Raw genomic sequence first — 25,822 nt, forward strand, 5'->3', positions numbered from 1 at the left:
TTGGACACCCCTGAACTAAAGTATCAAAAATAGGGAAGGAAGAAAGTGAGTGTGAAGGCTCATTGAATTTATAGAATCTGCACCATGCTGAAGCGGAATGAGTCCAACGTCGGCCAAGAATGTTAAAATAATATCGAAACGGTGGACATGTATCCAGGAAAATATGGAGAAGCCGCTGATATTGTTTGACGGGGAAGCAACCAGAAAGAGATACCCCCCAGTACATTTTTATTATATTACTTCATAAAACTACTGTAGTTGTTAGTAGCATTTTGTTTTTCATAAAATATTTCTTATCAACATTTGGTTTTTCTTTTTAAAAGGCTTAAAGTTGTGCTGTTTTAGGGGTGCCGAGCACCAATTGTATCGATATCAAACAAGTGTTTTCAGCGAAGTGTTCCGTCACAAAACCAATCAAAGTTGAGGTACTATACTGTACATGACAACACATATTCTACAGTCAATTGTCTACAGTAAGAGGGGGAAAAAAAATTGATTGTGAGTCTTCCCAAAACTGGCGTAACTTACAATGAGACACAGGTAGGGGGCGAACCTCCACGTCATTCTGTCGCCATGAACATCCAGGCTCCCGCTAGAAAAGTAGAAGGGGACAGTTCTCAGTTTTGTTACACGTTCTTACAGTAAAACCAAGTGAGTAACTGTGGGCAAAACAACTGTGAACATGTGCTAAGGATCATGGGTAGAGTAAGAAATCCATTGATTAATTGGTTGACTGTGGGCTGTGCGGTGTTGATTAATCATGGCTTAAAGGAGGGGTCGGCAACCTAAAATGTTGAAAGAGCCTTATTGGACCAAAGATAAAATAAAAAAATCGGTCTGGAGCCGCAAAAAAATTCAAAGCCTTATATAAATAAATGATAAATAATGAAGGCAACACATGATGTAAGTGTCTATATTAGCTATATTAGCCTACTATCAAAGGCTGATGCAAATCTCCGTTGACAGAAATGTATTTTATTTTTTATTCTACACATTTTTGCAACATTGGAAAACATTAGTAAAATGGAAGCTTCTCAGAGGGTGAGATAACTTGCAGTCATGGATTGACCAAATATGTGTTACGTCAATTGTCGTGTTCCTTCCAACGCAGGAAACAAGCAGGAGTGTCGTGGAGGTAAGATGAAGTATTTCTAGTAAATTAAAGGCAAGACAAAAATACAAAACTGAGGACGCTAGCAAGCGTGGAGCTAAACAAAAACCAAAATGTCACCAAGGGTGAAAAACGGGGAATGCTGGAGGACAGAATAATATCAAGAGCGAGGAGAAAAACCCATGGGGGACGTAAATGTTGCCTATCGCAAACATTGACCCAGCAACTACTGCTGGGTGACCGCACACTAGAAAGGGGAGTGATTAACCAAAACACCTGGTGGGAACACTAATTGCTAAACTAAGAGAGGTGAGGAGAATCAGTGCCCATGGAAACCAACAGTAAACAGGGAAAGAGGGTGCACCCAGGAAACAGACTAACACAGAAACATTACCAAAAACATACATCATGTCATGATCCGGGTAACGGATCATGACATAACCCCCCCCTTAAGGGACGGATCCCAGATGTCCCAAACTAGAAACCCCTCCCCTAAAAAAAAAACAACCCCAGAATAAGTCAAAAGTCATGGGAGGGTGGAGGGAGGTCTTGGTGGTGGGCCGCCGGGGACAAGTCAGGTGGCGGCGGTGAGTAGATTGTCGAGGCCATTGTCGAGGCGGGCGACCTCGGAACGGCCATGTCCGTGGCCGTAGAGGAGGCGGACGAGACTGGCCGTGGTGCGGCCCGCCGGACACGAGGAGGTGGGCAGGCGGCAGGAGGAGTGTCGCTAGGCAAAGGAGTATCTTCAGGACGTGGCGGTAACTGCGGGACTGCTGGGACGGCCGTGGGAGGAGACATGGCCTGCAGAGCGGTGAGTACGCTACTTAGCTGTCGTTCCAATGTGTCGAGGCGGGCATCTTGGCGTTCCGTCATGCCGTTGACGCACGCCCCAAGTAAAAAAAATTGTTCCTCTTGTTGCCCCAGGCCAGGGGTCGGCAACCCAAAATGTTGAAAGAGCCATATTGGACCAAAAATACAAAAACAAATCTGTCTGGAGCCGCAAAAAATTAAAAGCCATATTACATGTGTCATGAGATATAAATGTAATTAAGAGGACTTAAAGGAAACTAAATGACCTCAAATATAGCTACAAATGAGGCATATGCAATATGTACATATAGCTAGCCTAAATAGCATGTTAGCATCGATTAGCTTGCAGTCACGCAGTGACCAAACATGTCTGATTAGCACTCCACACAAGTCAATAACATCAACAAAACTCACCTTTGTGCACTCATGCCCAACGTTAAAAGTGTGGTGGACAAAATGAGATAGAAAAAGTGGCATAAAACACGTCCTAGATAGTCGGAGAAAGTTATACATGGAAACAAACTATACGGCGAGTTCAAGGACCGCCAAAATTAGTAGGACAAAACGGCGCTCGCCAAATACTCGAATCAGTGAAGCATGTTTAATATAAACAGTGTGATTTATAACAATTAGCGAGGTTTATGTCATGTTTGTCCTCCCACAGAAAACATTCTGAAACAAAAAAATTGATTTTTTTCCCCTCATCTTTTTCCATTCTTCATACATTTTTGAAAAATCTCCAGAGAGCCACTAGGGCGGCGCTAAAGAGCCGCATGCGGCTCTAGAGCCGCGGGTTGCCGACCCCCGCCCCAGGCGAATAGCCTGTCGTTGCATTACCCGCTTTACTGCGAGGTCCATTTGACAGGCCGGTTATTATGTTACGATTGAGTTCAAGGGTGGACCCCGGGATGCAGAGAATGGAGGCAAGGTATGCGATAAAAAATGTAAATATTTAATAAGTCCAAAATGGTAACTAAGGGTGATGGGGCAAAAGTGCACACCATGGGAAATATAACAAAAGTAGTCTCTTTCAGAGGTTGGCGGAGCAAAGGCCAGGACGCATACAGCGTGGCAAAACTAGTCCTCTCAAAACAAGGTGGCTAGGAAAACAAAAACACGACGAGGTCAATCTTACAGGAATATGCGAAGGCAACATACCAGGGAAGCAGGATCAAGGTAGCACTTGTCAGAGCGGAGTTCAGGAACAATAACCGGCGGGGACCAGCTGGTGGAGACGCGCTTAAACGCTACCGGGAAGTGATTAGCAGCAGGTGTGCCTCGTTGGGGACAAAAGACTGGGGAAAGAAACTGACAAACCAATAGGGAAGGCAGGGAGAAGACAACAAACACAACAATATGCCTGTTTAGAATCCAGCAAATGAATGAAATCAACCAAGCTCACTTTTGTGCATTCACGCACAGCATAAAACGTTTGGTGGACAAAATGAGACAAAGGAGGAGTGGCATAAAACTTTAAAAAACTTTTCTGTGGCAGCATCGGAAAAAGTTACAAACCACGATGAGTTCAAGGATCGCTGACATTAGTAGGACAAAACGGTGCTGTCCAAATACTCTCATCAGTGAAGCATGTATAATATAAACAGTGGGATTTCTAACAATTAGGAAGGTGTGGGTCATGTTTGTTCTCCTACAGAAAATATATTAAAACAAAAACTTTTTTTTTTTCTTCATCTTTTTCCATTTTCACACATCTCTGAAAAAGGTCCAGGTAGCCACTAGGGAGGCGCTTTCTAGAGCCGCGGGTTGCTGACCCCTGGCTTAAAGAAAGTGAGGGAAAACCGCATGCACTACTTGATGGCAACCAGCGGAGGCACTGTTGATTCTGGCTCAACATCAATATTGAGAAATGGTTTACAGCAGGGGTGTACAAAAAACAAAAAAAAGTGGAATAGAAGAGAAAATAGGTGAAATGTAATAGGAAAAAAGTTGCAATGTTGACTTTAATAACATTTTTCTTGAAAGCTGTCATTAAAAAAAAAACTGACTCAAAATCAATATTGTTATGAATTATTGACTTATTGAAGGTTCCCAATTACACTGTAAAAAAAATTCTGTAAAAAAACAGTCATCTACTGGCAGCTATGGCTGCCAAATGAAAACCATAAAATTAAAGTAAAACATTGTAAACCAAATAATGATCAAAAACATTATATTTACAGAAATGTTCATGAAATGTTTTGCGGAAAAATATAGTAATTTTACATGAATTTGAAAGTAATTTAAGAAAACAGAAAATGCTATGTATAATTAATTTGTCATTTTTCTGTAAAAAAAATTGAAATATACATAGTTTGTCATTATTGGCATATTACTTAAAATAACAGGCGGATTGTTTTTTTTTTTTTACAGATAATGTCTTCAATTCTACAGTTTTATAAACTATTAAAAAAAAAAAGAAAAATTACAGTAGAAATTTAGAGTAAATTAACCATAAAAATAGGACTTTTTTTTTACAGTGTACGTCACTTCAAAAATTCCACTTTGAAATGTTTTTTGAAGAAAATATTGCCTATTTTGTGTGTTTGCCATATCAAAGACAATGTTTACTTTGACAAAAAAAAAGAGGCATAAAACGAACAAAAAAAAGTAATAAAAACGTATAATCGACGAATAGATAGGAAGTTGATATAAAGGCTTGAGCTTTGAAAGTGGGAAAAAACTAAACTATTTTTTTAAATGGATTGCTCAAAAAAAAAAAAACATTAATCAGAATCGTTGTTATGAATTTTTGACCCATGTAAGGCTCCAAATGCGAAACATCAAATATTCCACTTTGAAATTTGTTGGGGGAAAAATATTGCATATTTTGTGTGTTTGCCATATCAAACACAATGTTTACTTTGACAAAAAAAAAAAAAAAAGGCATAAAACTAACCAAAAAAAGTAATAAAAACATATAATCGACGAATAGGTAGGAAGTTGATGTAAAGCAGTGGTTCTTAACCTTGTTGGAGGTACGGAACCCCACCAGTTTCATATGCACATTCACCGAGCCCTTCTTTAGTGAAGAATAAAATTCAAATTCAAGACAAAGTTATATGTTTTTGGTAACATTTTAGTATGGGGAACATATTCTAAGTAACAAAGACTTAATTTAGAGTTATTTGGATACTAGGGGAACATATTCTAAGTAACAAAGACTTAATTTAGAGTTATTTGGATTCTAGGGGAACATATTCTAAGTAACAAAGACTTAATTTAGAGTTATTTGGTTAGGGTTAGGGTTAGAGGGTTAGGGCCAGTGTTAGAGGGTTAGGGTTATAATAAGGCCATGCCGAATAAGGCATTAATAAGTACTTAATAATGACTAGTTAAGAGCCAATATGTTACTAATGTGCATGTTCGCTGCTGCCCACTGCTCCCCTCACCTCCCAGGGGGTGAACAAGGGTGATGGGTCAAATGCAGAGGACAAATTTCACCACACCTAGTGTGTGTGTGACAATCATTGGTACTTTAACTTTAACTTTAATAAGCAACTAATTAATGGTGAGTATCATTGGCGTTGTTAGGCCTGTTTTAGGGGGGCTCAAGCCCCCCTAAAATATTCTTAAGCCCCCCTAAATAATTTGGGGACCTTTTTTTTGTTTTTACAAATACATGCCAACATATTCATTATAAAGTGGCCCGAATATGAGTTTAAATAAATAATCATATAACCTGTCATTATTCACTCAGTTTGCCCTCACTTCATAGCGTAAGGTAGAGATCCCCTTTAGTGCGTCGGTATCCAATCCATTCCACTTGTTCATATAGAAAATGCCCACATCACTCAAAATCCAGTCCGCATTTTCTTTGCGACCTTGCTTGCGGCACAACTGTATATATATATATATATATATATATATATATATATATATATATATATATATATATATATATATATATATATATATACATATATATATGAGAAAAATCAAGACATCATCTTTGTAGTCATTTTCTCCTGCGTGGACTTCCGTCTTCCTTTACAATGAGTGAATCTGCACGAAACCTTGTGTCTGCAATTGTAAATAATTTAGTTTTTAAGTTTTGTGTTTCTGGTAGAATCTATATGCATTAGCCTATTGTTAAAATAATGAAAAAAACATCATTAAATATATTTGTTTTATTGTATTGTTATCCCATCCATCCATCCATCTTCAACCGCTTATCCGGAATCGGGTCGCGGGGACAACAGCTCCAGCAGAGACCCCCAGACTTCCCTCTCCAGAGCAACATTAGCCACTTCCTCCTGGGGAATCCCGAAGCGTTCCCAGGCCAGAGAGGAGATATAATCCCCCCATCTGGTCCTTGGCCTGCCGCGGGGCCTCCTCCCAGTGGGACGTGCAACGAGGACCTCCCTAGGGAGACGCTCGTGAGGTATCCGCACGAGATGCCCGAACCACCTAAGCTGGCTCCTTTCCAAGCGATATTGTATTGTTATATTAATTATTATTATTATAGAGCAGACCTGGGCATTCTGCGGCCCTTTGTGCGTCCCTGTCCGGCCCGCGTGAGGCCAATTATAAATTACAAAATAAATTTCAAAAAGTATCTATGTCGAGTGTGCAATACAACGGTGCTGCTTTTGTTTTGAAAATCGTTATTTGTATTACTTCCGTGTGGACGTATGCGTGTGCGTGATTGTGAGTGAATGTGAACAGCTGCTGTAAAGTTGAAAAAACATTATTTATGGGCGTGTGTCCGTGTGTAACCTGTGAGTGAAGGTGCACATGCAGCGACAAGTGATGCACGGTTTACACCCGAGACGCTAAAAAGAGAAAAGTTGATGACGAATGGCGTGTTTTCAACAAGACATGGACTGCCAAGCAACGTTCCCTCTAAGGTGCGCGCCTGCGCAATTGCGCACTGCTCAAGCGTCCGCTGCGCACAGCAAATATATGCCGCATACCAAATCAAATCCCATCTGAATTCTAAACAAAATAAACATATTTATTCTGTGTAATTTTGCAATGCAACTTTGAGTGACAGTGACAACAAGCGGCCCTAACGGTGTTCGTCAACACCGTTCAATTGAACACCGTTCAATTATTGTAACGTCTATCGAGATGCTTTGAGGACAGGAATTATATTGATCACTTTATTGAGCAAAACTGTTTATATTCGGACATAACCACACCAAAAACATGAGTAAAACAATTCTATCTCGAAAAACTAGTCATTTTCTGCCGTACAAACCAGGCCAAAACCAACTTGTCATCTGTCACCAACACGCATAGCACTAAACCACTGGTGCGTTCATGGCCACACAAAAAGTCGGACAACTCAAACACCACACAAAGTTACACTATGACTCCTCAGTCATACGTGTGCTTATTTTACTGTCATTTATTATTAATGTTAATTTATTTATATTAGTCATGGAATGCTGTTACACACACTATGTTGAAGTATTACTATTATTATTAATTATTATTATTATTATTATTATTTATCTTACGGTATATAGCAAAAATAATATTGAGCAAAATTTAATTGAAATAATGTCGATGTGGCCCTCCAAGCAGTGCTCGGGTTGCTCATGCGGCCCCCTGTAAAAATTAATTGCCCACCCCTGTTACAGAGGTTTATTTGACATAGGGACCGATACAAAAACATAGACATCTGAAACAGTTATTAATAGCTGTTGTATTATTATAGGATGGCTTGTTAAACATTTCATAGGATTTTCAGAGGGAGGAAAAACCAAGACATTTAATATAAAATGTAAAATGAATAAATACATAAAAAGAAAAAGAAAAAAAATGGTTAAAAGCCATCGTCCTGGGGAGCATTTAATTTCGTCCCGTGCATTTTTTTTTACCGTCCCCGGTGCGACGGGACTACGTTAATCTCAAGCCCTGGAAGTTACATTTTATTGTTTGCATTATTTGTTTCAGCATTGCACTTTGACGATGGTCCCTCAGCTCTTTGACAGCTTTGGCTCTTTTTCAGATCAGCTAAGTATTTCTTATTTACAGTATATATAAATGTTTCTCATTTCTATTCAGACTTCCATATATATTTAATTTCCTTAACGGCTTGACATAATATATATATATGTATATATGTGTATATATATATATATATATATATATATATATATATATATATATATATATATATATATATATATATATATATATATATATATATATATATATAAGCCAAATTATCCCAATCCAGATATTACTTTAATTCAAATAATTAAATAATATTTCCAGGGCTTGAATTTACAACCATTTTAGTGACATATGTGCCCAAAATGTAATATGTGCAACTTCAAAATATTTGGGAACAAACAATTATTGTATTGTGAGCGAAAGTGGGGGCATTAGCCTCTATGTTGTGAATGAATAACATGAGGCTAATGCCATCCTGTGCATCTCCTGGGGGCTAAGCCCACCTGTCCTTAAAAGCTAGTGACGCCCCTGGTGAATATGTTCCCCATACTGAAGTGTTACCATGTTTTCATTACTGGTGCACAAAATGAACCGTGCATGAACATCACCTTGTTCAAACAACAAAACCAACACAGTGCATAAACTCACAACAAATGACACACCTGCATATCAGTCTGACTTCTGCTGTTGCCGTATCCGTAATACGCCGATGGGGAGAAGTTTTTATTTACATGATGAGTCGGGTGTGTCTTGACCTCCGCCGAACCCCTGAGCCCGACTCACCGAACTCCTAGGGTTCGATCGAACCCAGGTTAAGAACCACTGATATAAAGGCTTGAGCTTTGAAATTGGAAAAAAACGAAACTATAGAATAGAATAAATAGAATCGTTGTTATGAGTTATTGACCCATGTAAGGCTCCAAATGCGAAACATCAAATATTACACTTTGAAATTTGTTGGGGGAAAAATATTGCATATTTGGTGTTTTTGCCCTACAAAACGGGGTTTCGAGAGAAAGCGCAAAGAAGATAAAAAACAAAAAATATATCGACAGACCTGAAGTTGATCTAGAGATTTAAGCGTTAAATAAAAAAAAAGATATATGACTTATTTCTAACATTTCTATGACCGAGACCCTTTCAGGTCCCCGGGAACAAATTTGAGGGGGGCCCTAAAAGTTTAAAAAAATCTATACTGTTTATTGTATTTGTTTTGAAAATGAAAAATGTCAAACTGGCCCCGGCGTGCTTTAATTTTTTCAGCGTGCGGCCCTCAGTGGAAAAAGTTTGGACGCCCCTGTTGTGTCGTCATCATTCAGGTTGTCTGCTAGGAAAAAATAGATTCACATACACATTTTTTTAAGGCTTTCATGTGTCATACTTCAGCTTTTGTAACCTGTAACCTGTTTTGAATTTTTTATTTTTTTTTATCATTCCCATACCAAATAATAAATGGCAGGGCTGGTTTTCAACATTTTGGAACAAGGATGACAAATATAATACATTTATTTGTAGGAGAAAGTAGGATTGTACGGTACTGGTATACTAATGAATCATATTCGGTACTATACCCCCCCCTCTTGTTTTTTAATGGGCATGACGGCGCGCCATCACGCTGGTTTTACGAGCAGAGGAGCATGTTCAGCAAAATGTACTTTTCAGTTCTTATGTGTCTTGTGCATGTTAAGAATTGACAATAAATCATCTTGAATCTTGAATGTTCACTATTTTATTTAAGAACAAAATTGCAATAAGAAACATATGTTTAATGTACCCTAAGATTTTTTGTTAAAATAAAGCCAATAAGGACGTTTTTTGTGGTCCCCTTTATTTAGAAAAGTATCGAAAAGTATCAAAATACCGGTATCGGTACCAAAATATTGGTATCGGGACAACCCTAGGAGAAAGTTATGTATAAGTTTAAATTTTGCATCTCTTTGCCCATAACTGTGGTGCATTCAAGGGCCCTCAATTTAAGTTAGAAACAGCTACGTCACTCGGTTTTAAAGACAGGGGGAGACTTAATTCCCAGGAGACGTACTTATAATATATATCATAATAATTATAAAGATGTCGTTTTATCCACTGATGATAATTAGAAGTGTATCAGATAGGGATGTCCGATAATATCGGCAGTCCGATATTATCGGCCGATAAATGCTTTAAAATGTAATATCGGAAATGATCGGTCTCGGTTTCAAAATTATCGTTATCTTTCAAAAAGTAAAATGTATGACTTTTTAAAACGCCGCTGTGTACACGGACGTAGGGAGAAGTACAGAGCGCCAATAAACCTTAAAGGCGCAAGTGAATACAAGGCATACTTGGGCAACAGCCATACAGGTCACACTGAGGGTGACAGTATAACCAACTTTAACACTGTTACAAATATGCGGCACACTGTGAACCCACACCAAACAAGAATGACAAACACATTTCGGGAGAACATCCGCACCGTAACACAACATAACAAATACCCAGAACCCCTTGCAGCACTAACTCTTCCGGGACGCTACAATATACACCCCCCCCCGCTACCCCCTATCACCCCCCCCCCCCCATTTCAACCCCGCCCACCTCAACCTCCTCATGCTCTCTCAGGGAGAGCATGTCCCAAATTCCAAGCTGCTGTTTTGAGGCATGTTAAATAAAAAATAATGCACTTTGTGACTTCAATAATAAATATGGCAGTGCCATGTTGGCATTTTTTTTCCATAACTTGAGTTGATTTATTTTGGAAAACCTTGTTACATTGTTTAATGCATCCAGCGGGGCATCACAACAAAATTAGGCATAATAATGTGTTAATTCCACGACTGTATATATCGGTATCGGTTGATATCGGTATCGGTAATTAAGAGTTGGACAATATCGGAATATCGGATATCGGCAAAAAAGCCATTATCGGACATCTCTAGTATCAGATCATCTTTCAACTCTGAAGTAAAGGAAAACTTGAAAGATTTATAGTCATAATTAAGTGAATTTAAATCCAAATTATGGCCACTTTATATTGAATTTGTTGGCACTTTTTTGTAAAAAAAAATAAAAAAATAAAGAAAACCACATTATTTCGGGTGTTTGTCAAGATACTGTATGTTCTTTATAGTCCAATGTTAAAAGGTCAAGTTTGTACGTGTGGTTTTAAGCCAAATCCCTGCAAGGGGAATATTGGCTCTATTGTACTGCAGCTCTCCAGCATTCACAGTTTTTGGCAGGCAAAGTCTTGTTTATTTTTTTTTGTCTTGTCTCGTTTCCCGGAATTCAGCCCTTCCTGCAGTTTTCGGTATCATCTCAGACGCTTACTAATTATCTCCAGACAGCCCCAACAGACTGCTTTCGGGTCGACGGAGAGCGACTTTTATTGTTTAGCACATGAACGCACCACAGAGGAATGCCTTTCGCGGGCCATATTTTTTATTTTTTTTATTTTTTAAATGCTAAAAACAAATGTGTCAGCTTTGTAATAAAGGTGATAAGGTGACTGAGTATTTTATTATTCATTATTAGTTTGAACACCTCAGCTTTTTCTCATTTCATACACATTTTTTTGCTCTTTTTTCTTACATTTTCACGGTTATTATGGTTGTTGTTGTCAAATTAATGCATACGTTAGTTAATATTTGAATTAACTAATTAAACTTTGTTTTAAGTTATATTTTAAGTATATTTTATTTTTGGTGTCTAAGGACCGCATACTGAAAAGTCAAGGTGGGGGCCATAATTTTTTTTATTTAATTTTTTTTTTTAAATAAATATATTGTACCAGCTTTTTAATATAGGTGATAAGGTGACTGAGTATTTTATTATTCATTATTAGTTTGATTTTACACTGTTTATTATGGTTGTTGTAAAATTAATGCATACGTTAGTGATATTTAATATTTTAATTAACCAACTAAACTTTGTTTTAAGTTTTATTTTAAGTATATTTTACTTTTGGTGTCTAAGGGCCGCATACTGAAAAGTCAAGGTGGGGGCCATATTGTTTTTTTATTAATATAAAAAAAAGGTAAAAAAATAAATGTGTCAGCTTTATGTGATAAGGTGACTGAGTATATTTTTAGTCATTATTAGTTTGAACATTTCAGCTTTTTCTCATTTCATACTGATTGTTTTGCTGTTTTTTCTTACATTTTCACTGTTATTTTTCCCCCATGTAAGAATAGAAAAAAAAAAATAATAAGGTTGTGTAACTTGCATAACAGTGTGTTAAAAAATTCTGCCTGTATGAAAATACTAATGTTCAATTACACATTTTACACTGTTTATTATGGTTGTTGTAAAATTAATGCATATATGTTAGTGATATTTAATATTTTAATTAACCAACTAAACTTTGTTTTAAGTTACATTTTAAGTATATTTTAGTTTTGGTGTCTAAGGGCCGCATACTGAAAAGTCAAGGTGGGGGCCATATTTTTATTTTTTTTATTTTTTAAATGCTAAAAACAAATGTGTCAGCTTTGTAATAAAGGTGATAAGGTGACTGATTATTTTATTATTCATTATTAGTTTGAACACCTCAGCTTTTTCTCATTTCATACACATTTTTTTGCTCTTTTTTCTTACATTTTCACTGTTATTATGGTTGTTGTTGTCAAATTAATGCATACGTTAGTAGTAGTTAATATTTGAATTAACTAATTAAACTTTGTTTTAAGTTATATTTTAAGTATATTTTATTTTTGGTGTCTAAGGGCCGCATACTGAAAAGTCAAGGTGGGGGCCATCATTTTTTTAATTTAATTTAAAAAAAATAAAATAAATATATTGTACCAGCTTTTTAATATAGGTGATAAGGTGACTGAGTATTTTATTATTCATTGTTAGTTTGATTTTACACTGTTTATTATGGTTGTTGTAAAATTAATGCATACGTTAGTGATATTTAATATTTTAATTAACCAACTAAACTTTGTTTTAAGTTTTATTTTAAGTATATTTTACTTTTGGTGTCTAAGGGCCGCATACCAAAAAGTCAAGGTGGGGGCCATATTGTTTTTTTATTAATTTAAAGAAATGGTAAAAAAAAAAAAATGTGTCAGCTTTGTGTGATAAGGTGACTGAGTATATTTTTAGTCATTATTAGTTTGAACTTTTCAGATTTTTCTCATTTCATACTGATTTTTTTGCTCTTTTTTCTTACATTTTCACTGTTATTTTTTCCCCGTGTAAGAATAGAATAAAAAAATAATAAGGTTGTGTAACTTGCATAACAGTGTGTTAAAAAATTCTGCCTGTATGAAAATACTAATGTTCAATTACACATTTTACACTGTTTATTATGGTTGTTGTAAAATTTATGCATATATGTTAGTGATATTTAATATTTTAATTAACCAACTAAACTTTGTTTTAAGTTACATTTTAAGAATATTTTAGTTTTGGTGTCTAAGGGCCGCATACTGAAAAGTCAAGGTGGGGGCCATATTTTTATTTTTTTTATTTTTTAAATGCTAAAAACAAATGTGTCAGCTTTGTAATAAAGGTGATAAGGTGACTGATTATTTTATTATTCATTATTAGTTTGAACACCTCAGCTTTTTCTCATTTCATACACATTTTTTTGCTCTTTTTTCTTACATTTTCACTGTTATTATGGTTGTTGTTGTCAAATTAATGCATACGTTAGTAGTAGTTAATATTTGAATTAACTAATTAAACTTTGTTTTAAGTTATATTTTAAGTATATTTTATTTTTGGTGTCTAAGGGCCGCATACTGAAAAGTCAAGGTGGGGGCCATCATTTTTTTAATTTAATTTAAAAATAAATAAATAAATATATTGTACCAGCTTTTTAATATAGGTGATAAGGTGACTGAGTATTTTATTATTCATTGTTAGTTTGATTTTACACTGTTTATTATGGTTGTTGTAAAATTAATGCATACGTTAGTGATATTTAATATTTTAATTAACCAACTAAACTTTGTTTTAAGTTTTATTTTAAGTATATTTTACTTTTGGTGTCTAAGGGCCGCATACTAAAAAGTCAAGGTGGGGGCCATATTGTTTTTTTATTAATTTAAAGAAATGGTAAAAAAAAATAAAATGTGTCAGCTTTGTGTGATAAGGTGACTGAGTATATTTTTAGTCATTATTAGTTTGAACTTTTCAGCTTTTTCTCATTTCATACTGATTTTTTTGCAGTTTTTTTCTTACATTTTCACTGTTATTTTTTCCCCATGTAAGAGTAGAATAAACAAATAATAAGGTTGTGTAACTTGCATAACAGTGTGTTAAAAATTCTGCCTGTATGAAAATACTAATGTTCAATTACACATTTGACACTGTTTATTATGGTTGTTGTAAAATGAATGCATATATGTTAGTGATATTTAATATTTTAATTAACCAACATTTCAGCTTTTTCTCATTTCGGACTGATTTTTTTGCTCTTTTTTCTTACATTTTCACTGATATTTTCCCCATGTAAGAGTAGAATACAATATTAATAAGGTTGTGTAACTTGCTAACATAGTGTGTCAACAATTCTGCCTGTATGAAAATAATAATGTTCAATTACACATTTTACACTGTTTATTATGGTTGTTGTAAAATCAATGCATACGTTTGTGATATTTCATATTTTAATTAACCAACTAAACTTTGTTTTAAGTTATATTTTAAGCATATTTTACTTTTGGTGTCTAAGGGCCGCATATTTTAAAAGTCAAGGTGGGGGCCATATTGGGTTTGAAAATTAAATTAAAAAAATACTAAAACCAAATGTGTCAGCTTTGTAATATAGGTGATAAGGTGACTGAGTATATTTTTCGTCATTAATAGTTTGAACATTTCAGCTTTTTCTCATTTCACACTGATTTTTTTACTCCTTTTTCTTACATTTTCACTGTTATTTTCCCCATGTAAGAATAGAATACAAATATTAATAATAATAAGGTTGTGGAACTTGCATAACATAGTGTGTCAAAAATTTTGCCTGTATGAAAATACCAATAATGTTCAATTACACATTTTACACTGTTTATTATGGTTGTTGTTGTCAAATTAATGCATAAATTAGTATTAGTTAATATTTGAATTAACTAACTAAACTTTATTTTAAGTTATATTTTAAGTATATTTAATTAAAATTTTTGGTATCTGGGTAGTCATTTTGATTTTTTTTTTATTTAAAAAAATGTTTAAAACGGATATTATTTATATTTAAAGACAAAACTGTGTGTTATAGAAGACTAAGTATATTATTATTATTAGCTAGTTTTAAAATGTTCACTTACTCTTCTTTAGGTAGATATGTTATTATTTGAAAATACTCAACTTTTTAAATGTGGGTATATTTGCAAAAAGTGTCGGTATCAGATCGGTATCGCCGATACCAGCCTGAATTTTACGGATCGGAAAGAAACGCAGTGGTATCGGATATCATCAACTTTGGGACGTGACCGACTTTAGTGATTTTGTAGGTGTAAAAAAAAATGGAATAAAATGTTTTTTCCACTCTCCAATTTTACTTTTGGACGTGCAAATTTACCGGTGGATCGACGATGTTGCCTCCGAGTGTATTTTGGGAAAAATCTTCATCAACCGTCCACCAACACACAACCACATACGTGTACCATGCTGTTCCCAAATCATCCACTTGGGGGTGCACTGTGTTAGTTTGAGGGCAAGAGCGCACTTTTGTAGTAAAAGTAGAAGAAGACGTGGAAGACGAAAGTTGGTGGTTGCTGAGTAGAACGTTGTGCGACAAATGGGTATAGGTCCGGAACAAGTATTCTTACTTAGTTCCAAGCGGGAGTATGGCTAGTGGGGAGACTGACGGTGAGGGTGGAGGGAATGTAATGGATGTCAGTGAAGATAAGGAGGAAGGGTGGGTTTTTTGTTTATACCTAAAATCATCAGGGTCTTGGGCGCAGTTGGGTGTTCCAACAGGACAAAAGGTAAGGAATGGCTAAATCAGGCTAGAATGAAGGTTTTAGAATGGCCTTCCCAAAGTCCTGACTTAAACGTGTGGACAATGCTGAAGAAACAAGTCCATGTCAGAAAACCAACACATTTAGCTGAACTGCACCAATTTTGTCAAGAGGAGTGGTCAAAAATTGGTGACCAAGAACAATGAGGCTGTATTCCTTTCTGGACAGGGTGGGGGCTGTTTTCCTATTCAATAAGTTGTCTCTTCTTGTTTGAATGTTAGACCAATTCGAGATGCCGGTATGACCGCATTGGTGTGGACTGGTCTCCTAAAGCTTTAGTAAAACTTGATAATATTCCTACTCTGTCTTGATGGTCCTTCTTACTCTGCATATATGTCATCAGAAAGAACTTGGGATTGACCAGTGACTTTAATTCCCTGAGAGGGAATACTGGTCAGACGCAACACAGGCTTAAGCAAATCTTCGTTGACAGAAATGTTGCTAATGTTTGCTGTGGTCTGGAACAACATGGCACACAAACAACTATCTGAAATGCAGCCAATGTTACATACAAATAAAATGTCATGAGACATGCAAAACTAAATTATATACAAAGAGGATGAAAGTAAAGGATATTAAATGAGCTCAAATATACCTACAAAATGAGGCATAATGATGCAATATGTGCATACAGCTAGCCTAATGGCCTACTGAAACCCACTACTACCGACCACGCAGTCTGATAGTTTATATATCAATGATGAAATCTTAACATTATAACACATGCCAATACGGCCGGGTTAACTTATAAAGTGACATTTTAAATTTGCCGCTAAACTTCCGGTTCGAAACGCCTCTGAGGATGACGTATGTGCGTGACGTAGCCCGAGGAACAGAGGTATGCCTTCCCCATTGAATACAACACAAAAAAGCTCTGTTTTCATTTCATAATTCCACAGTATTCTGGACATCTGTGTTCGTGAATCTGTTGCAATTATGTTCATTGCATTATGGAGAAGGAAGCTGAGCAAGCAAAGAAGAAAGTTGTCGGTGCGAAATGGACGTATTTTTCGAACGAAGTCAGCAACAACAGTACACAGCCGGCGCGTCTTTGTTTACATTCCCGAAAGATGCAGTCAAGATGGAAGAACTCGGATAACAGAGACTCTAAACAGGAGGACTTTTGACTTCGATACACAGACGCCTGTAGAGAACTGGGACAACACAGACTCTTACCAGGATTACTTTGATTTGGATGACAGAGACGCAGACGTGCTACCGTGAGTATGCAGCTTTGGCTTCTAAACATTTGATCGCTTGACCGTATGTGCGCAACTTTTTTTTGGCGTATGTACGTAACTTTTTAAAAATATATAAGCTTTATGAACCTTGGGTTAGGTGAACGGTCTTTTGGGCTGAGTGATTGTGTGTGTTGATCAGGTGTTTGAATTGTATTGGCGTGTTCTATGGAGCTAGGAGCTAGCAGAGGAGCTAGGAGCTAGCATAACAAACACATAGGTGTTTTTATGCAGGATTGATTTGTGGCATATTAAATATAAGCCTGGTTGTGTTGTGGCTAATAGAGTATATATATGTCTTGTGTTTATTTACTGTTGTAGTCATTCCCAGCATGCAACTTGTGGTGGACAAAATGAGACAAAGAAGGAGTGGAAGATTTTACATGTAAACAAACTGTTGCTCACAGTCCACATGGTGAGTTCAAGAACCGCCGAAATTAGTAGGACAAAACGATGTTAAGCAAGTCATCAGTGAAGCAAACACACAAACATATGAAACAGTGGGCTTTCAAACAAGGTTCGTGTCGTGTTTGTCCTCCAACAAAAAACATACTAAAACAAAAAAAATATTTCCTAACCCCATCTTTTTCCATCTTCAATCTTTTTTTAAAAATGCTCCAGGGAGCCACTAGAGCCGTGGGTTGCAATTGCTCTGTTTATTGCTATTCTGGATGTTGCTGGGTTGTTGACAATTCCGAGGACATTGGCGCAGCTTCAAAAACACAATGAGCTGAGACTTAGTCTCAGTGTAGCTACAAAGCCAGGATTAAACTTGAAGTCACAGTCTTTCTGGGATTGAACAAAAAACACAACATGTAAACTCTTGTAGGTATCAAATACCTCCGTAAGAAACGGAGGTAACAACTATTCAAAAGGGTTAAGTTCACTTTTCTCGTGTTTGACAGAGACATCTTGAGGGTGCCAAACGACCATGTGTTCGAAGCAGAAGACATGGTCCCCCTTTACTGTGCACCTCTTGCTTGGCCCCGGTATAAACCGTTTGCTTGCCTAACAGAATTGCTATTGTGACATCCAGTGGACACATTTAGAACAGCAGTTTCTTTAGTTAAAAACAAATGCAGCTCATGTTAATACTTAGCAAACTCATCCCGCGGGCCGGATAAAACCTGTTCGCAGGTTTGACAACCCTGTGTTAGAATAATCATGTATATATATTATCACACAACTTTAGTATGCTTAAAGTCCGTTGCTATAGTTATAAGCTCTTGTGCTCAAGTTAGACTTTTGTATCTGTGCAAGGACGAAACTTCTTGTCTGAGGGTTGGCCTCAGCCGCAGATGTTACCTTTGTTTTAGCCCGCTAACAGCCAAGGACTTCAAGGACCTCAACGCAGATAAGACGACAGCACGCAGACGAAGGCAGAGACAAGGCGAAATCACAAGGCCCCCCAGCACATTCCGTCACGTATTGTGCGTACTGTTCCCTCTAATTGTTCCATGTGTGTGAGCAAACACCCTGAGCATTCAGTGGAGCACATGTGAGCAACATCACACGTGGCAATACCAGCAGCACACCTGTCTCAAACCAATCTTTTATAATAACACTCAAATGAGAGGAGTCATTTTCATGAGATTATTTTGTAATATTAGTGATTTGGCCCACTTGTAATGAAAATAAAAGAAATCTTGTTTTTCATAAGCTATGGATTAGTATTGTACAATATGTCTGGGTGGGGGTCCTGCTTTGGAAATCATTTGTACTCCTTTCAGAGATCACATTTAGTTCCCCTTAAACATCCTCATGTTGCACAATGAAATGTAAGCATAGGATGACGTGTGCATTCCTGTAACTTTCTCTAGTAACAGCATTCCATGATTAATATCAATAAATTAACATTAATAATAAATGACAGTAGAATAAGCACACGTATGACTGAGGAGTCATTTGTGTGGTGTTTGAGTTGTCCGACTTTTTGTGTGGCCATAAACGCACCAGTGGCTTAGTGGTATGCGTGTTGGTGACAGATGACAAGTTGGTTTTGGCCTGGTTTGTACGGCAGAAAATGACTAGTTTTTCGAGATAGAAGTGTTTTACTCATGTTTTTGGTGTGGTTATGGCCGAATATAAACAGTTTTGCTCGATAAAGTGATCGATATAATTCCTGTCCTCGAAGCATCTCGATAGACGTTACAATAATTGAACGGTGTTCAGTTGAACGGTGTTGACGAACACGGTTAGGGCCGCTTGTTGTCACTGTCACTCAGAGTTGCATTGCAAAATGACACAGAATAAATGTGTTTATTTTGTTTAGAATTCAGATGGGATTTGATTTGGTGCGCGGCATATATTTGCTGTGCGCAGAGGACGCTTGAGCAGTGCGCAATTGCGCAGGCGCGCACCTTAGAGGGAACGTTGGTACTGGACCTGCTTTGCATAATATATGTGACCACTCCTTTTAGAGGCGGCCTCAGTGATGTTGACTGTGGAACTCCTGAATAAATAGACGGACGCGGGAGCTGAACCTTAGAGCGTAGGGCAAGACTTTGACTAAGTGTGCAGCTCCATGTGTTCTCCTCATGAGCTAAATTGAACTCTGTCTCTGCATGATTCCTTGCTTCTTGTCTGATTAATAGATGTCATCAGTGTTTGAACCTGACACCCTGACCTAAAAGAAAGGTATTTCCTGAGCACATAGTCCCTGTGATGATGTGTGGCAGTGAGACCTGAACCTCCACGCCAAGACAAACTGAACTCATGGCAGATGGAGAGAATCATCTGACGTAACAGCTGAACCCAGCATAAAACAGGAGTGGCGAGTCTGATGGAAATGTTGTCAACAAGACATCCAAACACGGATGGACAGGAAATGTGGATCATCAGAAACACCCACTGGAGTCCTCGTGAACACAGAGGACCAAAAACAAGATGGAGAGATGAGCTTACGCAACACAAACGCTACGTCTCACTTGGCAGAGACCGGCTCAAGATAGACATCAGTGGTTGGAGTCAAGGATCGAAATTAACCCTTAGGATGATGACACTCATTTTAGCACCATAGAGCAGTGGTCCTCAACCACCGGTCCGGGGACCGGTACTGGTCCGTGACGCATTTGCTACCGGGCCGCACAGACACCATAATTAATTTATAAACTACCGCATTTTGTCCAACTTGACTTTCACCTGTGCCACTAAACACACCGATAAGCTTGTTGATAGATGTATATTACAACTCCTGATTAATGGACGTATAAAATGTTAATGTGCCAGATTGTAGCCAAAGGCTAATTTCCATCTGCAGGGCCAGGTTCTTAACCTGTTTGACCTCAGGACCCAACTTTTCCACTACAGAGGGGCCCAGGGACCACTCTAATATTAACACTGAATTAGTCATGTTACTCTTCATTTTGATCATATTCAATAATTATATCTAACCTACTTACAGTTTACTACCTTGTCCAATGATATAAAAGCATGTGTTAATCACAAAGATTATTACTAATTTAACAAATAAACCTTGGGTTTAGGTCAGTCTGATTAGAAAAAGAAGTACTAACCAATTAAACAATACATTTACACACAATATGTATTATGTTGTGCTAAAATAAACTAAATTAATAATGAATATGTTTCTTAACTAAACTGTTAATTAAAGTGAAAATTTAGTCATATTTTTTTGCGCTTAAGAAATTTCTCTCTGACATTAGCGCCAGACTTCTTCGGTTTGTTTTATATTGTCATTACTGCCACAAGTGGTGGAAAAGTGTATTACAACTAAGTACCGCTGCTGCCTATATAGATTAAAGGCCTACCGAAAGCCACTACTACCGACCACGCAGTCTGATAGTTTATATATCAATGATGAAATCTTAACATTGCAACACATGCCAATACGGCCGGGTTAACTTATAAAGTGCAATTTTAAATTTCCCGCTAAACTTCCGGTTGAAAACGTCTATGTATGATGACGTTTGCGTGTGACGTCAATCGTTGAAACGGAAGTATTCGGACACCATTGGATCCAATACAAAAAGCTCGGTTTTCTTCCACAGTATTCTGGACATCTGTGTTGGTGAATCTTTTGCAATTTTTTTAATGAACAATGAAGACTGCAAAGAAGAAAGCTGTAGGTGGGATCGGTGTATTAGCGGCTGGCTGCAGCAACACAACCAGGAGGACATTGACTTGGATAGCAGACGCGCTAGCCGACGCTAGCCGCCGACCGCACGGATGATCGGGTGAAGTCCTTCGTCGCTCCGTCGATCGCTGGAACGCAGGTGAGCACGGGTGTTGATGAGCAGATGAGGGCTGGCGTAGGTGGATAGCTAATGTTTTTGGCATAGCTCTGTGAGGTCCCGTTGCTAAGTTAGCTTCAATGGCGTCGTTAGCAACAGCATTGTTAAGCTTCGCCAGGCTGGAAAGCATTAACCGTGTAGTTACATGTCCATGGTTTAATAGTATTGTTGATCTTCTGTCTATCCTTCCAGTCAGGGATTTATTTATTTAGTTTCTATCTGCAGTTAAGCCCGATGCTATCACGTTAGCTCCGTAGCTAAAGTGCTTCGCCGATGTATTGTCGTGGAGATAAAAGTCACTGTGAATGTCCATTTCGCGTGCTCGACTCTCATTTTCAAGAGGATATAGTATCCGAGGTGGTTTGAAATACAAATCCGTGATCCACAATAGAAAAAGGAGAAAGTGCGGAATCCAATGAGCCAGCTTGTACCTAAGTTACGGTCAGAGCGAAAAAAGATGCGTCCTGCACTGCACTCTAGTCCTTCCTCTCATGATCCTCATCCACGAATCTTTCATCCTGGCTCAAATTAATGGGGTAATCGTCGCTCTCGCTGCTGGTGTAAACAATGGGAAAATGTCAGGAGCCTTTCAACCTGTGACGTCACGCTACTTCCTGTACAGGCAAGGCTTTTTTTTATCATCGACCAGAAGTTGCGAACTTTATCATCGATGTTCTCTACTAAATCCTTTCAGCAAAAATATGGCAATATCGCAAAATGATCAAGTATGACACATAGAATGGATCTGATATCCCCGTTTAAATACAAAAAAATCATTTCAGTAGGCCTTTAAGCTGAAAAACTCATGCATTACATTCCAGGGGGCGCTCTCGGCCCAACACTGGGCCACGGCCCTATGCCATCCTCGCAAAGAAACACGCCCGGGGCTCCCACTGCTTCAGCGTTAGGGTGAGTTGATTTGTCATGCTCGTTTTTGTTGCTGTTTTTAGCTGCCACAAGTGGAAAGCTGGTCCGTGACAATAATGCTCCCTGGTGGAAAATAGGTTGGGGACCCCTGCCATAGAGTAATTAACTTTTTGTGTCATAACTCAAATTGAATAAAATGTTTCTTAATTAAAAGAGCCATATTGTGGAGGGGGGCGTGGCCTGCGGGCCTGCAGCGGAAGGGGTGTGCCAGGACCGGCTTCGAAGTCAGCGACAGGTGCGTAGATGGCCCAGGTGGGCCTTGTCATCTAATCACCTGTCGCTCTGTATTAGCAGCAACCGGGAGGAGAGACGGTGTTGGAGCTGGGGGAGAGCGAGAGCAAGACGGACAGCCACAAAAAGACAATTGCTGAAAAGCAACACAGAGACCCATCCATCCATCCATCCATCCATCCATTTACTACCGCTTATTTCCTTCGGGGTCGCTGGAGCCTATCTCAGCTACAATCGGGCGGAAGGCGGGGTGCACCCTGGACAAGTCGCCACCTCATCACAGGGCCAACACAGATAGACAGACAACATTCACACTCACATTCACACACTAGGGCAGAGACTTCATTGGAAAAATAAAACTGTATTGTGAACCTGAACCGGGCTCTCATGTCGGTGTTTGGTGGTCCAAAGAACCCCCTGGAGGGCAACCTCCACACATATGTAATAATTTCATGTCAAGTCATCATTAAATGGCCCTGATATGTCAAAAGGCATTAATAAATCATGTTCTTTTAAAATATCTCTGTAACTGATAATGGTAGTTCAGCCGGGATATGCTCATTTCAAACTTAGATTTACAGCCCCGAAATATTGTTATTGTTTTCATTTGTTGCCCCGCCCTGCACCGTTTGACCAATTAGAAAGTCCGTGAGTGTGTGTGTCACATCCAGGTTGCCAGCTACGCACCGCCATATTCGTCTGGCTACTGCCACTGGTAAAGTTACTAAACATGTCAGACCTTAGTAAATCTCAAAGACGTCGTTACGATTCTCAACTTAGTCATGACAAAGCCAGGAACAAAACCAGGATGCCTTTGAAAGATGGAGATGATTGGAGGCGGAGAATATTTTTTTCTTGCTAATTTCCTCCTTGATAGGTAAGTCAGGCATTTACGTTTTCTTATTACTTGTAATAAATGGAAATGGACATTTGGTATGTAAACTATATTGTGTAACAAAGCTAGTATGTTCCTGCAACGAATGCTTAGTGTGGTGGTGCATCGCTCCTAGTGTAATGCTTAGCATGCTAGCCCGGTCAATGACACATCAACATACAGGCTAACGGGGGAAATATATGCCCGTTAGCCTGTATGTCCATGTGTCATCCAACTGACAAGGCAAAATATATTTTCGACAAATAAAACCTACCGTATTTTTCGGAGTATAAGTCGCTCCGGAGTATAAGTCGCACCGGCCGAAAATGCATAATAAAGAAGGAAAAAACATATATAAGTCGCACTGGAGTATAAGTCGCATTTTTGGGGGAAATGTATTTGATAAAAGCCAACACCAAGAATAGACATTTGAAAGGCAATTTAAAAGAAATAAAGAATAGTGAACAACAGGCTGAATAAGTGTACGTTATATGAGGCATAAATAACCAACTGAGAACGTGCCTGGTATGTTAACGTAACATATTATGGTAAGAGTCATTCAAATAACTATAACATATAGAACATGCTATACGTTTACCAAACAATCTGTCACTCCTAATCGCTAAATACCATGAAATCTTATACGTCTAGTCTCTTACGTGAATGAGCTAAATAATATTATTTGATATTTTGCGGTAATGTGTTAATAATTTCACACATAAGTCGCTCCTGAGTATAAGTCGCACACCCAAACTATGAAAAAAACTGCGACTGATAGTCCGAAATATACGGTATGTGGATATGGGTCGTGTCAGTGCCTATTTCTTTCTCAATATGCTGATACGCTTCACGAAATGTCGATTTATGAAAGTAAAATCTTCATTTTCTAATTGGCTTTAATAATTTAAAATGAAACCTTGGGAAAGGATTACAAATACAAAAGCCCTTGAATTGATTTTGTTATTGTAGAAATTTAAAGTGATTTAGATTAGGTTTGAATTTTTGTATCTTATCCTATTTTATTATTATTATTTATTGTTAATATTTTTATATTCTATGTGTATTTGCTTTAGTTTTCTTTCCTTTACATTTTTTTTGTGTGCAAAAGACAGCATTTGCTCAACGTGGTGGATGTTTGAAATTGTTGAGATTTGTTGAAAGTGCCTTGGTTTTTATGTACATTGAGAAGATATGTTTGTATGTACATTGTTCAATTACAATTTTATTTTATTTTTTTCATTTATTTATTTATTTCAGGCAATGACATAAAAATGTACAAGTTGACAACACATAATAATATAAATTAATATAGTGCAAAAGGTAATGTATAGTACAGGGTGACACAAAAAAAAGCGTTCATCACCTAAACTTGAATAACTTTTGAAATAATCAATCAATTCTTTTTATTTTTTTGATTTACCAAGAAGAATTAATGTTCTAAAAGTTTAGAAAATGTCAACTTCGAGATGCCAAGGACTATTGAACAAAAGACATTTATAGTTGAGGCCTATTTTCGGCTGAATTCTATCCCCGCGGCTCAATTGCAATTCAAAGAACGGTTTGGATGTCGTGAATTTCCTGCCCACACAACGATCTACAGATGGGTCAACAAGTTCCGAACCCATTGGACTGTTGATAACCTCAATCGTAAAGATACTAACAGACAATCACACTCAGGACGACCGAAATCATCAAGGACACCACAGAACGTGGATGCAGTCAGAGACTCTGTTGTTCGCAGCCCACGCAAGTCTGTGTGTCGACGAAGTCAGGAGCTTGGAATGAACCGGAAGTCTGTGCAGAGAATTTTGATCGCAGATCTCGACCTCCATCCTTACAGGATACAGACGAAACAAAAGCTTACACCTGCCGACATGAGGAAACGAGTGATCATGTGCCAGTGGTTTTGCGATAAGATCATACTTGCCAACCCTCCCGAATTTTCCGGGAGACTCCCGAAATTCAGCGCCTCTCCCGAAAACCCCCCGGGACAAAAATTCTCCCGAAAATCTCCCGATTAACAGCCCATGCGACCTGAGTGACGTGTCGACAGCCTGTTCTCACGTCCGCTTTCCCACAATATAAACAGCGTGCCTGCCCGATCACGTTATAACATCTACGGCTTTTAGAGAGTGCACAACTGCGCACACAACATGGAGACGGAGCAGAAGAACGAGGAAGATACAGCCATGGCGACGTCGACGACGAGTAAGATGAAGAAATACGCTTGTAAGTTCCAAAACGAATGGAAACAAGAATTTCAGTTTATCCAGGACAGTTGGAAGGGGAAGGCGTATGTTGCCTGTAAATTTTGTACATCAGACTTCTCCATTGAACACGGTGGCCGAACGGATATACTCAGTCTATGGTAAACCGCAGCACCTGTCCCAGCCCAGTATTATGGGCCACCTCGCTAAATGGAGTCCCGAGACAGCTTATGAGATGCGATGCAAGTGTAAGCCACTGTTCTTTTTTGATTTTTTTTTGTAAAAGTCTAATGTTAATGTCAATGAGGGATTTTTAATCACTTC

General features: G+C 37.9%; 1 protein-coding gene across 1 annotated transcript in view; it reads right to left on the minus strand.

The window, feature by feature from the left end:
- The window catches only part of LOC133642849 (uncharacterized), a 72,507-nt gene that overhangs the window by 45,494 nt on the left and 1,191 nt on the right, over positions 1-25,822 (minus strand). Inside the window, exons 2-3 of the mRNA XM_062037260.1 lie at positions 3,080-3,229; positions 529-592 (exon numbers count right to left, since the gene is read on the minus strand). Of these exons, the coding sequence (XP_061893244.1) occupies positions 529-564 (36 nt within the window). The 5' untranslated portion in view covers positions 565-592; positions 3,080-3,229. The remainder of the gene's footprint in view (positions 1-528; positions 593-3,079; positions 3,230-25,822) is intronic.

The sequence above is a fragment of the Entelurus aequoreus genome, linkage group LG25 (assembly GCF_033978785.1).
Source record: "Entelurus aequoreus isolate RoL-2023_Sb linkage group LG25, RoL_Eaeq_v1.1, whole genome shotgun sequence".
NCBI lineage: Eukaryota > Metazoa > Chordata > Actinopteri > Syngnathiformes > Syngnathidae > Entelurus > Entelurus aequoreus.